The sequence below is a fragment of the Rutidosis leptorrhynchoides genome, chromosome 3 (assembly GCF_046630445.1).
Source record: "Rutidosis leptorrhynchoides isolate AG116_Rl617_1_P2 chromosome 3, CSIRO_AGI_Rlap_v1, whole genome shotgun sequence".
Taxonomy (NCBI): Eukaryota; Viridiplantae; Streptophyta; class Magnoliopsida; order Asterales; family Asteraceae; genus Rutidosis; species Rutidosis leptorrhynchoides.
The window spans coordinates 4688926-4704494 of NC_092335.1; the positions used below are offsets into that span (position 1 = coordinate 4688926).

A 15569-nucleotide genomic window follows, 5' to 3' on the forward strand; every position below is an offset into this window, starting at 1 on the left:
ATAATCACGTTGATCAAGTGTCATTATATTATACTAACTCATGCTTCAGTTCTCAACACTATTTCAAAAACATTCATAATTTAAACTCAAATTTTTTACATAATATAGAAACTAAACAGTTTCCTTTATGATGTATACAGATAACGCGAAGAGATAAATGATTTTCGATAAGAATAGTTATGAAAATATCTTTAGAAGTATTGAGGATATTTATAATGAAAGATACAATGATATCTTAGAATTTCTAATATCAAAGGATGATGAAGAAGATTCGTTCGCAAGAGTTTAGAGTCAGGAGCAAAGTATTTGTTGATAACCTCAGCAGATACTGAATTATTTGGATTCTTTGAAGGTAGATTTAGTCTTTGTGATTTGTCAACAGTTTCCTTCATAGTTTGCTCAATCTGTTTTTCAGTTCCAAATCTGAGCTTTTTCAACACATTATTCTTTATCATCAAAATTTTGACTGTTAAGGTCGTTTACAGTTTGTGCAGCTTCATCAGCATTCAAAATTATCATAACCGAATCGTCGGTTATTAATCCGAGGTGTTTTCAAAAGTTTGAAGGGTTTGAATGAAGATTGTAATTGTCAAGATATATATGATGTTCTAGAATTTTGAATGATACAAATACTTTTCTGGGTTTTATGAATAGAAGTGATGTTCTAGCACATTTTAGAAGTCAAAGTATAGTTTTGAAAGGTGTAGGGATCTGAGAGTGAGGATATCGGTTATATCTTGACTTGGATTCTGATATGTTAAAATCAGAATATGTAATTGAATTTGAATGAGTATCGTTGTTTGGATTTCTATGAAAGAATATATCTCGTTGTGAAAGTAGTGAGAATAGTTGATGATTTGTTTAATCAGAATCGAAGAATGTAACATATTAATTGTGAATTTATATATCTTTCGGGTATTACCAACCCGTTAAAAGTTTCACAAGTAATATTTTGTACCAGAGAATTTTATTACAGTTTTTATGAAAATATATGTATGTATATTTTCTTCAGATGTAGTACAGATTTAATGAGTTAATATCATATTAAGCTCATTTGATTTTCGGCTGGATTAGAAGTGAATAATCTCTAAAACATTAAAGATTTCATAATCTTCGCGGAGTATTTCACTAATGTAATCAATACTTCGTTATTCAGTTTTATTGATATTTTCTCAGTGAATCATGTTGGTACTTATGGAACTCTTGCTAACTTCGCAACGTACAAATGATGTTTTTTGGAAAGTTTCAAGTACATCGAAAATGAAAGTGTAAAATCAAACATGTATTTGAATAATACACTTGATTTATTATGAAATAGAATCTATTAAGTCGAAGCAGAGATTAAAGTTAACGATTGTTAAGTCATTAACGAAGGATGTACATCATAGCATATTAATAACATGAACTAACCGAGTAGTTAAGATTCACACGTAATAGCTTAATACAAAAAGATTTATTTTGATCTCAAAATTCATATATATATATATATATATATATATATATATATATATATATATATATATATATATATATATATATATATATATATATAAAATATACATATAATTTCTTCAGAGGGAATGAGTTAATACTTCATAACTCGTTGATACGATATACGTGTTGTTGATTAGTGATGATGTTTGCGATGATTATGGATCTGGCAGAGCTTGTGATGTTGTAGATACTGCTGATGCTGACGATGCTGACGGTACTGTTGATGCTGCTGGTAAAACAGATCTAGCTTGTAAATCGTGCACCATTCCGATCAGGATTTCATTTCATCATTTCTATTCACTCACTCATCTGGTTTACAATTAGAACTAGAATAAGTAATCTCTAAAACTTTTAGAAACTACATATTCTCTGCAGAATATTTCTTCGATGAAGTTATGAATCAATACTTCATCGTTTGTTGTTGTTGGTATTCCTTGGTATCTATGGTGCGTATGACGTTGATGTTCGAGGTACAGATTGTGATGTTGAGGTGTGGGATGCGGATGTTGTTGTTGGTGGTGGTAATGATACTGTTGGTGTTGATGATGGTGATACTGTTGATGCCGGTGATGCTGCTGGTGCTTGTAATCTTTGCACCATATTCTCCAAAGCCACTACCCGAGCGTGAAGCTCGTTGACTTCTTCTACTACACCGGGATGATTGTCGGTTCGGACGAGCGGACGAATAAGATCTAGAATTTGAGATAGTATATAATCGTGACGAGATACTCGGGAAATGAGAGAGAAAATGGTATTACGAACAGGTTCGCCGGTAAGTGCTTCAGGTTCTTCGCCAAGAAGGGAATGTGGTGGATGGAAGGGATCACCTTCTTCTTGTCTCCAATGATTAAGTAGGCTACGAACTCATCCCCACTTCATCCATAATAGATGATGGCTAATTGGTTGCTCCATTCCGGTCACACTGCTTTCGGAGCTCGAGGAGTTCGAGGAATCAAGTGAGAAATCCATATTATATGATCAGATAAAGGGTTTTCGATATGAGATGAGTGTTGAATACTGAATGATATCTTCATCTCCTTGAATACGTATATATAGCAAAAAGATTCCGTAATTTACGGAAAAAATTTAGGAAAAGTGTCAGACAAAGTCTGCTGAGATAAATATGATAAGATATGATTTGTCTATACTTTCATTTATGTAATAATTGCAGTAAGACGTGTCTAGATTAAAGAATGATAAGCAAGTAATTTCCGACAATAAATTGTAAGCAAAACTCGGTAAAAATAGATACGGTCATAGTCCAGACTCACTAATGCATCCTAACAATTACCAGTTAAACACACTAATGCAAATCCTGGTTTCCTATGACCTCAAGCTCTGATGCCAACTGTGATGACCAGTCTAAATCCATTTAGATGAATACATCATTCATTGATTTCATAGTGAGGTTTTGACCTCTATAAAACATTGCATTCTTTTGAAAAGGCACACCATAAATGAATATATAAATCCAAGGTTTTCGACATCTGATAATTTCTACGTATAGACAATCACTGTAGATAATAGTTTTTAACAATACATCTGTTGACAATACAGTCAAATAAGATACATGGTGATGATTTTGTGAATGCAAAGTTTTCTCGAATAAAGCATGTATGACTCCATGCACATAGCTTGTATAAGGTATAAGCAAACAGTGAAAGACTTCTAGAAACCTGAGAATAAACATGCTTAAAAGTGTCAACACAAAGGTTGGTGAGTTCATAATTTTAAGGTTGCACATAATCTGTATATAAAGGTGGATCACAAGATTTCAATTGTTTCATCTGAAACGTTTATCAAAAGATTCTACGTAATTGAGCACCCTGGTAACTAAACTTTAACGTTATAATAAGTACCCATGTTTTAACATACATGCAACCAACATGTACAATACACGAAATCCAACGTGTACTAAACTCAAATAGCATACGCCTGTTTTATAGTTCAGGCTAGGGTTTCTATACCTGGAACGGACGGGGATGTCAAGCCCTATGGATCCATATATAACTACTCGCGCCCACCAGTTCTTATAACCGGCAGTTTCTAGTTACCAAAGCTAAGGGATTTTCGGTTCAAACTCGGTGTAGAATTTAGTATGTACTTGTATCCATTGCGTTTAAAATAAAGTGCATGTATTCTCAGCCCAAAAATGTAAATTAAATAGCAATTAGAAAGGGAGCAAATGAAACTCACCTTAGCAGCACATAAGGTCATTCATCGAAATGTGACCGAAACTCAGAATGCAAAGTAACCATAGATCTCAACTCAGAGAACATATGTTGGTCAATAAATGTCTAACAAGCTAGGTCGGGTAATAATGTATCACAATCCTAATGCTAGAGACCGACATGCAAAAGTTAACAAAAGTCATCTCAAAAGTCAACCTGACCCAATATGATCTTTAAATCTATACATGTTTATTAACATAATATAAGTCTTGATAATTGAACGAATTTATAGTTTATCAAACTCAAAATATTATTTATTTCATGAGCTATATTATATTTGAATTATCATGGCAATCGAAAATATTTTATTATTTCACATAGTTTTCCAATACTTGTAGAATCAGATCATAGTGTTTATAAAGCTTTAAAACATGATACGATAGTCAACTTTCACAATTGTTCAACAAAACGAGCCGTGCCTTATATAGAAATTCATTTACTCGATTAATAATATCTAAAAATCCAATTTATCAATCTCATAGACAAGTTGTTTAAATATTAATTTACAGTTTCAAACACAATTTCAATTAACGTCAAACATAATTCAGTTGACCATATCTTTTAATTCGTTCATCGAAATCACGCGATTTCTAAATGAAAAGTTAATAGTTTTTCGCCAGCTTTCCAAAAACATGTATATCATATACTTTATATCAGTAGCATATGTATTAAATTCGTGATCTATCATAGACTATTTAACGATGAAATTTAGAATACAAGCATGCATAATCATATCTACTCGAGCACTAGTCAGGGATACACTATTAATATATAAAAGATAAGATATGAATGCTCACATATCAATATTGTGATTCAATATTGCAGGAAATTACGTAGACGCAGCGAAAATGATAAACGCTAGGTTGGCCTCACGAGCTATACCCCCGAACAATACCCATAACATCCATAGCTATAACCCATAATTTCCTTAACTCTATCCCGCTCGAAAAACAAGTTTGAAATAACTCGCTCATGACCTCGTCGTAGTATTTTATGTATAATTAATACTAATAATACTAATATTAAAACTACTAAGAATATTAATCTTAATAATAATAATAATAATAATAATAATAATAATAATAATAATAATAATAATAATAATAATAATAATAATAATAATAAGTAAATGATTACGGAGTATATGAAAATGAATGAGACCAGAGGAGAACTCGATCAATTTATAGAACCTCACCTTCACCTACCCCCCATACGATCGCATGGGGTCAAAGGCAAAAGGCCATGCGATCTCATGGGCCTTTATTCCAGCTCATGATCTTTTAATCTTTCCTGCCGACACTTCTTATTAGTAATATATATAATATTTAATATATAATATATAATATATTTAATCTTTAGAATTAATTAAATATTATATTATATTCTCATGCATAGTTGATTTGTAATTTTTACACCGATGTATTGTACGTTGACGCTCGACTTAAGTACTGGTTCCGGTTTTTTGAACGCATTTTCGTACGCTTAGAAAACTGGTACTTTACGTTTCGTGTAATGTACCTTTATCAATAACAAGACTCAAATCAATGAAAAATTATTTCATTCAAAGTGTAACTTATTCATTTGAGTGTTTTGGTCATTTGCTTCTATAAATCGACGCCTCATTATTATATTAATACTATTTTAAATCCAAAACGTTTTATGACTAAGTTAAAATATAATATATATACATACATATATATATATATATATATATATATATACATATATATATATATATATATATATATATATATTCATTTAGAATTATAAATTTATACATATTATATATGTTTGAAATATTAATCTAATAATATAATTTTTAGCTTTTCAAAACTAATTATATTTCAAAGATTATTATATAATCGTTTAAATAATAGAATTTACTATGTCGTATCACGTTTATGTTTTTGAAACACTATATATATATTTATAATATAAAGCTTTAATTAAATTCTTCTAATTCTATATAATCAATTTACCTTTATAAATAACAGATTACAATAACTCAGTTTTTGAAATCGTTTTCATACGTTTGAAAATAGATCAGTCGAATATTATGAAATCTAGTTCTCCACTAACTTTTGTCTAACCTTCGTCAATTGACACATTTGTTCTTACTTGTAAATCACTTTACCATTTATTCCGAATATCGTTAAAAAGGAACGATTTCTCTAATCAACGTGGACCTCACAACAGAGACTCGTAATCATATCACAATGTATCTGATAATTCAATCACTTGATATTATCTTTTGATTTCGTCGATAATTATATTATACATATATTGAAACAAATACGTTCATGTAAAGTATTATACATCCAATACTTTGTTAACGTTTTCAAGTCATAAAATAGATTTCATAACTTATTTTCATAATAACCAAACCGTTTAATTTCTCAATTTAATATATATATATATATATATATATATATATATATATATATATATATATATATATATATACTTACATATCTATTTACACATAATTGTTCGTGAATCTTCGAGAGCAGTCGAAGGGTAATTGAATATATGAACATAGTTCCAAAATTTTCGAGACTCAACATTACAGACTTTGTTTATCATGTCGGAAACATATAAAGATTAAGTTTAAATTTGGTTGGAAATTTCCGGGTTGTCACAAGTAACAACAGGCATCTCCTGTGCAACTCACATTTATGGGCAGAAATAGCCACCAATTTTTGAAAAATCATAGTAAGTCAACCGTAACGCCATTTAATAATGAGTTGGCTTTAACCAGAATTTTATTTCAAGACTTAACTAGGAGTTTAAGTCTTTCAAATAGTTGAAACCGTCCAGACTATCAAAGCTGAAAGTTTGAGTGTGGGTTGTAATTGCTATCTAGGTTGTTTTCTGAATATTAGATGGGTTAGAATAATTGGTTGGATGGTTTAGAAAACTATCTTTTAGTCTTTTCATTTTAATTTAACTTTGTAATCATGTTATTGTCTATAAAAAAAAATCATGTTATTGTCTATGTAAAAGACGGAATTAAAACCCTTAGACCAAAAATCAATTTGTAATTGAAAAAATTTAAATCATTTCAAGTTTTTAGAAAACTAATCATAAGCTCCCATTTCTAAACCAACACCTACTGCAATTTTTTTTTCTAAACACCAAGTTTTATTAGACTTCTAGCAAGAAACTAGAAGAAAAGAAAAACAACTACAACGACATTATAAGCCAATCTGTCCATGTAATACTATCTTTACATCTACTAGACAACCAAGAAAATGAAAAATATCTAATAGAATCAAATATTTCGTTCGCCTTCAAATTATTCTCCGAAAAAATAACTCCATTTCGAAACCGCCAAAGAATCCAAAGCATAGCCGCCACAATAGTCCACAACCGATACTGCAGTTTGATTTTGAACAGTTTGAAATATAGATGAACTGCAAGAATCAATATATCAATGTGTAACAATATCAAGAAAAACTAAGAGCTCATCCATTTAGTAAACAACTTGTTATATAAATACACCACTAAGAATCAATATATCAAATTTTGTTATACTCACAAAGAAATGGCTTCGAAGGAAAAAATTGGCATGTCATCAAATACCTGATGGGCAGAAAATGTAGGCATTAACGTTAGCAGATGATGATCAACATACGGAGCATTTTAAAAATTGCTTCATATTTCTTTTAACGAAGCAGCATATACAATCATAAATATTGTTTGATAATCCAAATTTTAAAAAAATTATGTTCATACCTTTGTTTTGTAATGAGTAGAGAAGAAGAAGGTGCAACTTTCTGCTAATAGTGTTGATTTTAACTTTTCCGAATTGAAAACCTAAACCTTCAAAACTGCAACCATATAAGTAGATCTATAATCGTAATATGTACAAACGGAAGCAAAATCGTATAAAAGACATAATTGTAAAGAAAATACATAAGAGAAATCATGAATGAACAAACGGATCATACGACTCAGTTGTAGACGAACAAATAGATCTGATTTTTGATGTTGTTTCAATAAAATTAAAACTTGAATATAAAGGAATGAATACAACAACTCAGAGTAAAGAGGTGTGATTTTTGGGCAGTATAAGGAGGCTTGTACATATTTTCTAGCAGTTAGGCGTGCAACACCAATAATAATGATATTTACCTTCTCAAAGTTAATATTGTGTTTATTATATATCTATCTAAATCTAAACTAATAAACCTTAATTTTTTTTAATTATAATTAAATGTTTAATGACATCATATAGATGTCTTCTAATTTTTTCTTTTTATTTTTTGATTTTTTCATAGAAGAAAAATAGTTGTTTATTGATGTCATAGTCATTTATATGATTACATAGATATAGATATAGATTTTCAATGTACACATAATGACGTATGTTTAGTTTTTTTTTTAATATTATATTTTAAAATCGTCATTAGAAAAGTATAACTCTGTAATAAAATAAGAATTTTGCTAACGACATGATTTAATATATGTTGTACTTGGCGATTATTATTAATCACTTTATTAACGATAAATATCAAAAAATAGAGTAAATCAAAGCTTATTAAAGGGTTGTCGTTAGTAATTCTTAAAAATAATAGTTTCACTACTAATATTGTAATGATCACCTTCACCTCATGTATTTCATCGTATCATCATCATTCATCATATATGTAAAATGATGCACTCCATATTTTAGAAAACTAAAAACACATATAAGAAACAATCGTAACATTTGGTAATGGAAAAACAAGCAGCGTTATTTACTCGGTACTCAACCAGGCAAGCAACGTACGAGATTCCACCACGTGTCACAATCATTCGCCAACAAAAGCTAATGTATATCTGAACCGTCAACCAAAACTAAATGAGTATCGAAATTTGAGAGGGTCCCCCAAAAGGAATTTACAAAAAAGATAGGTGGGTCACTGGGTCTCCTGCTGTCTAGGGTTTGCTCCATTTTTATTTCCTATATTTCTGATATTATTTCGTATACAGAAGTACTAATAACCATTTAATCATATTTTATAAATCCAATATCTCTCTTTATAACTTCATATGAGGTGAATCATGTTCACATGAATATGAAATGAATAGGAATTGGTTTAGAAACCAGTTTACCTAACTTGCTCTGTTTTTCTTCTACCAATTTAATTTTTTAGTCATAATTTCATATACTCGATCCCAATATGGCATCGATGCATAACACCAACATGGATTCCGAAGAAGAAAAAGATGAGGTCACCAACACCACCGAAATTTTATCAAAATCCGACCCTTTACTCGGAGATCCATCATCTTACACCGTAACACCAATCCCACACCGCCCACGGGAAGTTATTTTATTCAAACAAGAACCCACGGAAAACGACATAATACCAAATTCTCAGAAACAATTGTCGGCGCCGCCACGGAGAGTCTCAAAAGACCGACACACCAAGGTGGAAGGACGAGGTCGTAGAATCCGTATGCCGGCAGCTTGTGCCGCTAGAATATTCCAGTTAACACGTGAACTAGGACATAAGTCTGATGGTGAAACAATTAGGTGGTTGTTGGAACATGCGGAAGGTGCTATTTTTGAAGCAACGGGAACGGGCACTGTGCCCGCAATCGCCGTTAATGTTAACGGGACGTTAAAGATTCCGACCACATCAAACGCTAGTGAAGGTGGGAAAAAACGGAAAAGAGGAGTTAACAGTGAGTTTTATGACGTCAATGAATCGTCATCGTCGAGTTTCGCACCTGTGGCCCCGGTGGCTCCACAAGGATTGGTGCCCGTGTGGACCATGGCTGCACCTTCTAGCATTGGTGGACCTGGACCACAGTTTTTTATGATCCCACCAGGTGGACCCCAGATGTGGGCTTTACCTGTGGGAGCTACCCCGGTTTTTAGTGTTCCTGCTATGGCTGTTTCGAGTTACGTCTCGGGTGGTGGTGGTGGTGAAATGACGTCGGGCTCGGTATCGAATAATAATGAACGGGTTGAAAATGTTTCGACACAATTGGCACCGAGCTCAAGTTCGATTTCTAGTTCTACGACTAATAATACTAGTATGCTTAGGGATTTTTCTTTGAAGATTTATGATAAAAGGGAACTAGAATTAATGGTTGGCTCTTCAACTGAATCTTCAAAGCCTTCATCTTGATCAAATTGTTTGTCATCAATAATTATTTAGTTTCAATTTTATATATACTCCGTAGTATTTAGTTCTCCGAATTTCAATATATAATATTATTATGCTTTTTTTTCTTCTTTTTATTAAGTTTGTGAAATGAAATTTGGTATGTAAAAAGGTTGGGGACCCGTGGTAAGTACATTACGAATTTACGAGTACTCTATTACTAACACCTCGTGGAAGGGGTCCAATCTGGGGTTGGGTGAAAGAAAGCACGTGAGGGTTAGGCATTGGCACGTGCAGGATGGTATCCTAGTGGGTGCCCATTGCCTTTTGTGGTCCATATAAAGTGGGCCCGTGTCACTGAGATGGCGCATGCACAAGTGGGATAAGTTTGGGTGGTGTGGGACCATAATTATCTTTTTGGATATGTGGGGACGACCATCCATGGGGTTGGGTTTAGGTTTCTTCACCCTTTTTAAGTGAGGGATCTCATAAAGTTGTGAAGGGAAAGAGTTACGTGTCAAATTAGGTGATTAGCCACGGTTGGGTGAAACGTGGACAAGGGACCGACCAGCTATCCGTTAAAACTCAGTGGTGCTTTATCCTTGTGTTACGATTGTTGGCCATTAACCCAAATAACCCATTACCCACTGCGTGGCTGGTCTTTTTCTCTTCCGTACCAAGTTTTCAAGAAACAAACGGGCCTTTTTCTTTCTTTTGTTTTGGGTCTGAATGTATGATAATAGCCCATATCTTTAATCGGAATTCAGCTCAAGCTTGGGCATGACTCATTTAGAGTCATTTATCGAAGAACCTTGCACGACGAAACTTCACCGTGCAAGGTGGAGGTTTTCTCAAAAAATTCGATAGGGGGGGTACGTCATCAACTAATATTACATAATACTCTATAATAACCTTTAAGGCTCATTTCTCATATATACATAAAGCCGTAAATCTCAATAACAGCACTAGCATCATTGTATAAGATGCTAAATTCCTACACGTATTAATCTAACGATATTGAGAATCACAAATATGAGAGATTGTGGATTCAAGTTCTCAAGGGTTAGACAAATATATATGTAAAATATACAATACGTTTGTGAAAAAATAAGTATTCATGAATCATGATAGTGTTTGTGTAACTTATTGTAGTTATACAAGCAAACATGTTATTTATATACAACTGACATAAGTTCAAGCTATTCTTTATATATACTTTGAGGTCGATTCGATCCTCTACAGATCTTTAGTTCGATTCCTACGCTTGAGCTCGTAGCTCCCAATGCATTTTCTACTTAGAAATAGGAGTACAAATATTAGAAGTAACTTGATGCAAACCATAAAAAAAAAAAAAAAAAAAAAAAAAAAAAAAAAAAAAAAAAAAAAAACAACTAATCGCGACGGAATCGCGACGGCCTTATTTAGTTCAATGATTATTTTAGTTAGTTTCCTACCAAAAATAGAAGCAAGAAAGTACAAAACGTACAAGTCCTACATGTTTTACCAACTGTCCCATGTGACCTTATAACCGATTGCTACATTCTAACAAAACCATCTACACAGTTTCACACCTGCAACTCTTTGATTCTTCCAGGTCTTCATATTGTTATATTCATTTATTAACAAATATTTTCTAATGATCCTTTGTTTACAAGGCCAACAAAGCTGTTAGATCCCCCATTTTGAGTAACTTAAAAGTACATTACAGAAATTCACCAGCATAAATTATCATATCTTATCTAATTCCAACATGTACTATAAATACTGTACAATATCTATGGACTTCATCATCCCCTGCTGCTACAACAATATCTCCACTTCCCAGAAATGACTAAAATCTCCATTACACCAATTATTACTTTTATTCTCATACTAAACGTGGTTCACTATTCAGAAGCAGTGCTTAGCGCTCACTACTACGACCAAACATGTCCACAGGCCGAGAACATTATCTATCAAACAATTCGTGATGCTTCCATTTATGACCCTAAAGTCCCAGCCCGAATTCTTAGGATGTTCTTCCATGACTGTTTCATCAGGGTATATTATGCTAATATCTAACTCACAACAAATTTCATATTTTAATATTCGTCACGATCTAAACCTGTCGAATTTGTGAAAAATCAGGGATGCAATGCGTCATTGTTGCTTGACTCAACCGCAGAAAACAAGGCAGAAAAAGACGGACCTCCAAATATTTCAGTTCGATCGTTTTATGTAATTGAGGATGCCAAAACAAAGCTTGAAAAAGTATGCCCTCGTACAGTTTCTTGTGCCGATGTATTAGCAATTGCTGCAAGAGATGTAGTAGCCATGGTAAATTTTTACGTTTTTATACGTGGGATCCAAACATGCTTCTTTATTTAATGTTCGATCTTAACTTGTTCTATTTCTGTTTGCAAGTCTCAAGGTCCATGGTGGCATGTACTAAAAGGAAGGAAAGACGGGCGAGTATCAATAGCTAACGAAACTATAAACTTACCATCTCCGTTTTCCAATACCACAACGCTTATTCAAAGTTTTGCTAAAAGAGGTTTAAATGTCAAAGATTTGGTCACACTTTCGGGTGGACACACTCTCGGGTTTTCACATTGTTCTTCATGTAGTGCCCGTCTACACAACGTCATTGATCCTAGCATTAACACTGAGTTTGCTATAAACCTGAAAAAGAAATGTCCCGTACACAACAAAGATCGCAACGCAGGAGAGTTTCTAGACTCAACTTCTTCGAAATTTGACAATGACTATTACAGAAGGATTACTACGGGAATGGGTGTGTTTGGGTCGGCCCAAATGTTGTATGGTGATTACAGGACGAAATGGATCGTGGATTCATTTGCTAGAGACGAGAAGCTTTTCTTCAGAGAATTTGCAGCTTCAATGGTCAAACTTGGAAATGTAGGTATCGTAGAAGATGGTGAAGTTAGAGTCAAATGTAGCATTGTGAATTGATTCATGAGAGAGGTGCCTACGGTGGAAGAAGGAAAAATTGAACTTTTTTTTACATAGCAATTTGTTGTTTAACATGATGGTTGTATCTTAATAAAATTTAATGAAAAGCGAGTTATTGATATCTCTAAATGTGTTAGCTATTGGGTGTATAGAAGTAATAAACCATGCTCTCAAGATATACAATGAAGTTAGTAAAGCTTGCATGCAGTAAGTAATATTGTAGTAATACTAACTTAAGATTATATTTTCGCAAATGAAAGCATATAGCTAATGCTTATCAAAATTGAAATGATCCCATAATAATAATGTATTAGCAAGAATAGGATCATTAAAGTGATAGGATTATTGTCTGTATAGGGTTGACCATAAGTTGGGCCTAGACTCCCCTGGTGGACGAAACCAACCAATTCGGCAGCTCTTATGAACGCACTAGATTCCGCATATGTTAAGATATTTCTGCACCTGAATACCATAAACACGATAGAAACCACCAATAAAAACATATAAAGATAGGGATCCTGATTTTGATTTTACATATGTGGTAATCCAAAGTATAACAAAATTTGAAAACAACTAGCACAAAACTTGATAAACTTTTTCAACAAGTCTGTATGGTAGGAAAAATTCACCTTACCATCATCCAACGAGTAAAAGGGGAACAACTGAAATTAATATATACTACTGTTTATATTAACATTAACTAAAATTTAACTATCAATCGCCCATTTTATATTATATAGAACCCAATATTTACAAAATAAAAAAATAAAAAAATATATATATCGTGAAGAAATGAATTGAGATAACATACAGTAAAAAGATCGAAATCATTGAGACGAGTGATACGCAGGTTAGATTTAGGTTTAATGAGTCACCAATTGAAGTCGTCTGTCTTCGATTTCTTCCCGTCTTTCTTTCGATCCCCCCCATCCTTTTCTTCATGAATGTCGTAATTTTTGGAGATTCAGAAAGAATGAAAAAACCTACAGACCCGTACCCGGTCCAATTTTTATTGATTCAAGTTGAGTTTGGGGTAACAACTAGTGGGCTTTTTAAAAGCCCAATATTAACTAATAAGGCTATTTGTTTACATTAAGGGCCGAAGTGGGTATTGGGTTTGGTGACTTTGAGCGTAGACAAAATGACATACACAGACAATAATATCGTATAGTTGATAGTGATTTTTACGAACCATATTGACTATCCTTGATGTTATGTCGTAACCATATACTATTTAGTTACTCTGTTAGAAGGTGATAAAAGTTAGACACACGCATCATGGAGTCCACAAGCGTTTTCGAACTTTGAATAGTGGAAAAACAAAACACACAGTTAGAAATATTTGTGTACGTGATTAGTTAGGAACTAGAAAAAAATTCGACCGCGCGTTGCTGTGGTTGTATTCAACGCGTGGTCGAATTTGGATATATACGTTGTTTGGTACCTAATATATCTAATAGGTTGAGTTGTTTGTTGTACGTATATGTATATGTATGAAATATAGCCCGAAATATTTAGTGTTTTTTTAACGATGTCCGTTTCGCGCGTAGTTAGTCCTGTTGTGTTCGTTAGGTTTTTTCGAGTTGAACAGTGTTCTCGGAAAAATTTAACTCGCACCGAGCGAGAAGATAGAACCCGTTAAAAATTCAGGTGGAATTATTTTCTTTTATTTTAATAAAGTTATATATTTACACTTTCTACCCCTGAAAAAGTATAAAGTTGAGGGGTCGTTGTGTAAATTGAGCCGAATTTGAGGGACCGTTTGTAGTGTGAACGCAAACTCAAAACGACAATTCAAAACAACCGAAACAACGAATTTCGACGTGTGTTTTAGTATATACTAGAAAAATGCTGGACCGCGCGTTGCGGCGGTCGCCTTTGGGTGTGTTTGGTTATGCTTTTTTTAATACCTGTATTTGGATAATTGCTATGTGTATAACATATCTTACATACTATTGACTATATAACTGGTTACAAATAACCACTGACCACATAAATACTGTTGCATTGATATTTAATAGTAGTTCATAACAAACGTAGATAACTATACATACAATCGATATCATCTACAAAATCATAGCTGTAAAAACTGCTAATTACATCATACAAATTACCTTCAATCGTTGGCACAACCGTTAATAAACTTTCTGGAGTAGGATGAGACTGAGTACTACTTGAACCACTCTGAAAAGATTTTCCAATAGGAGCCTCACATACAACTGAATTAACAACACAATCGTCATTAATTAACAACACAATCGTCATTAATTAACAACATCACAAATGAAAGAGAGAAAAAAAAAAAAAAAAAACAAAAAAACAAAAAAGTTGAACAGATTAGTTACCTGCATGAGGTTTTCGTCAAACAAACGACAGTTAAGATGAACGGAATCTGGAAGCGAAACAAAATCTAAGTCAAACCCCAAAAATTTTAACGGGTGACATACCAACATCGTATTCCCAAGAAATAAACGAATGAGTAGCTGAACAGAAGCAACATCAGAAATCTTTGTAAATCGCACGCGGCCCTTCGTCAGGAAATTAGGGTTTCAAAAGAGGAGTGAAGGTGAAGAATCCAGAATATGGTGGAAATTTGGGGGATTACATGGTTAATAAAATTGAGCGGCCAGCCTTTTTCACGTTTGTCGTTTTGGTTTTTTTTAGTAAAGCAAACGACCAAAATTTTGGTGGTTATTATTTACCACATATTACTACTTGTTATATAAGTAGTTAACTACATACTATTGTCTTACATGAATGTCGATGAGTAAAACGCAGTAGCTTGAAGGTCTTG

At 33.0% G+C, this 15569-nt stretch overlaps 2 protein-coding genes across 2 annotated transcripts; both read left to right on the plus strand.

Annotated features, from left to right (window-relative positions):
* Positions 1-8689: 8689 nt before the first annotated feature.
* On the plus strand, positions 8690-9906 carry LOC139895671 (transcription factor TCP19-like). Its single transcript, XM_071878204.1, has one exon. It carries the CDS (start codon positions 8891-8893, stop codon positions 9845-9847), a length of 957 nt encoding a protein of 318 aa, XP_071734305.1. The 5' UTR covers positions 8690-8890; the 3' UTR covers positions 9848-9906.
* Positions 9907-11650: 1744 nt separating this feature from the next.
* Positions 11651-12880, plus strand: LOC139895672 (peroxidase 66). The gene is made up of 3 exons (XM_071878205.1): positions 11651-11863; positions 11951-12139; positions 12227-12880. Exons 1-3 carry the CDS (start codon positions 11651-11653, stop codon positions 12773-12775), a joined length of 951 nt encoding a protein of 316 aa, XP_071734306.1. The 3' UTR covers positions 12776-12880.
* The last annotated feature ends 2689 nt before the right edge of the window (positions 12881-15569 follow it).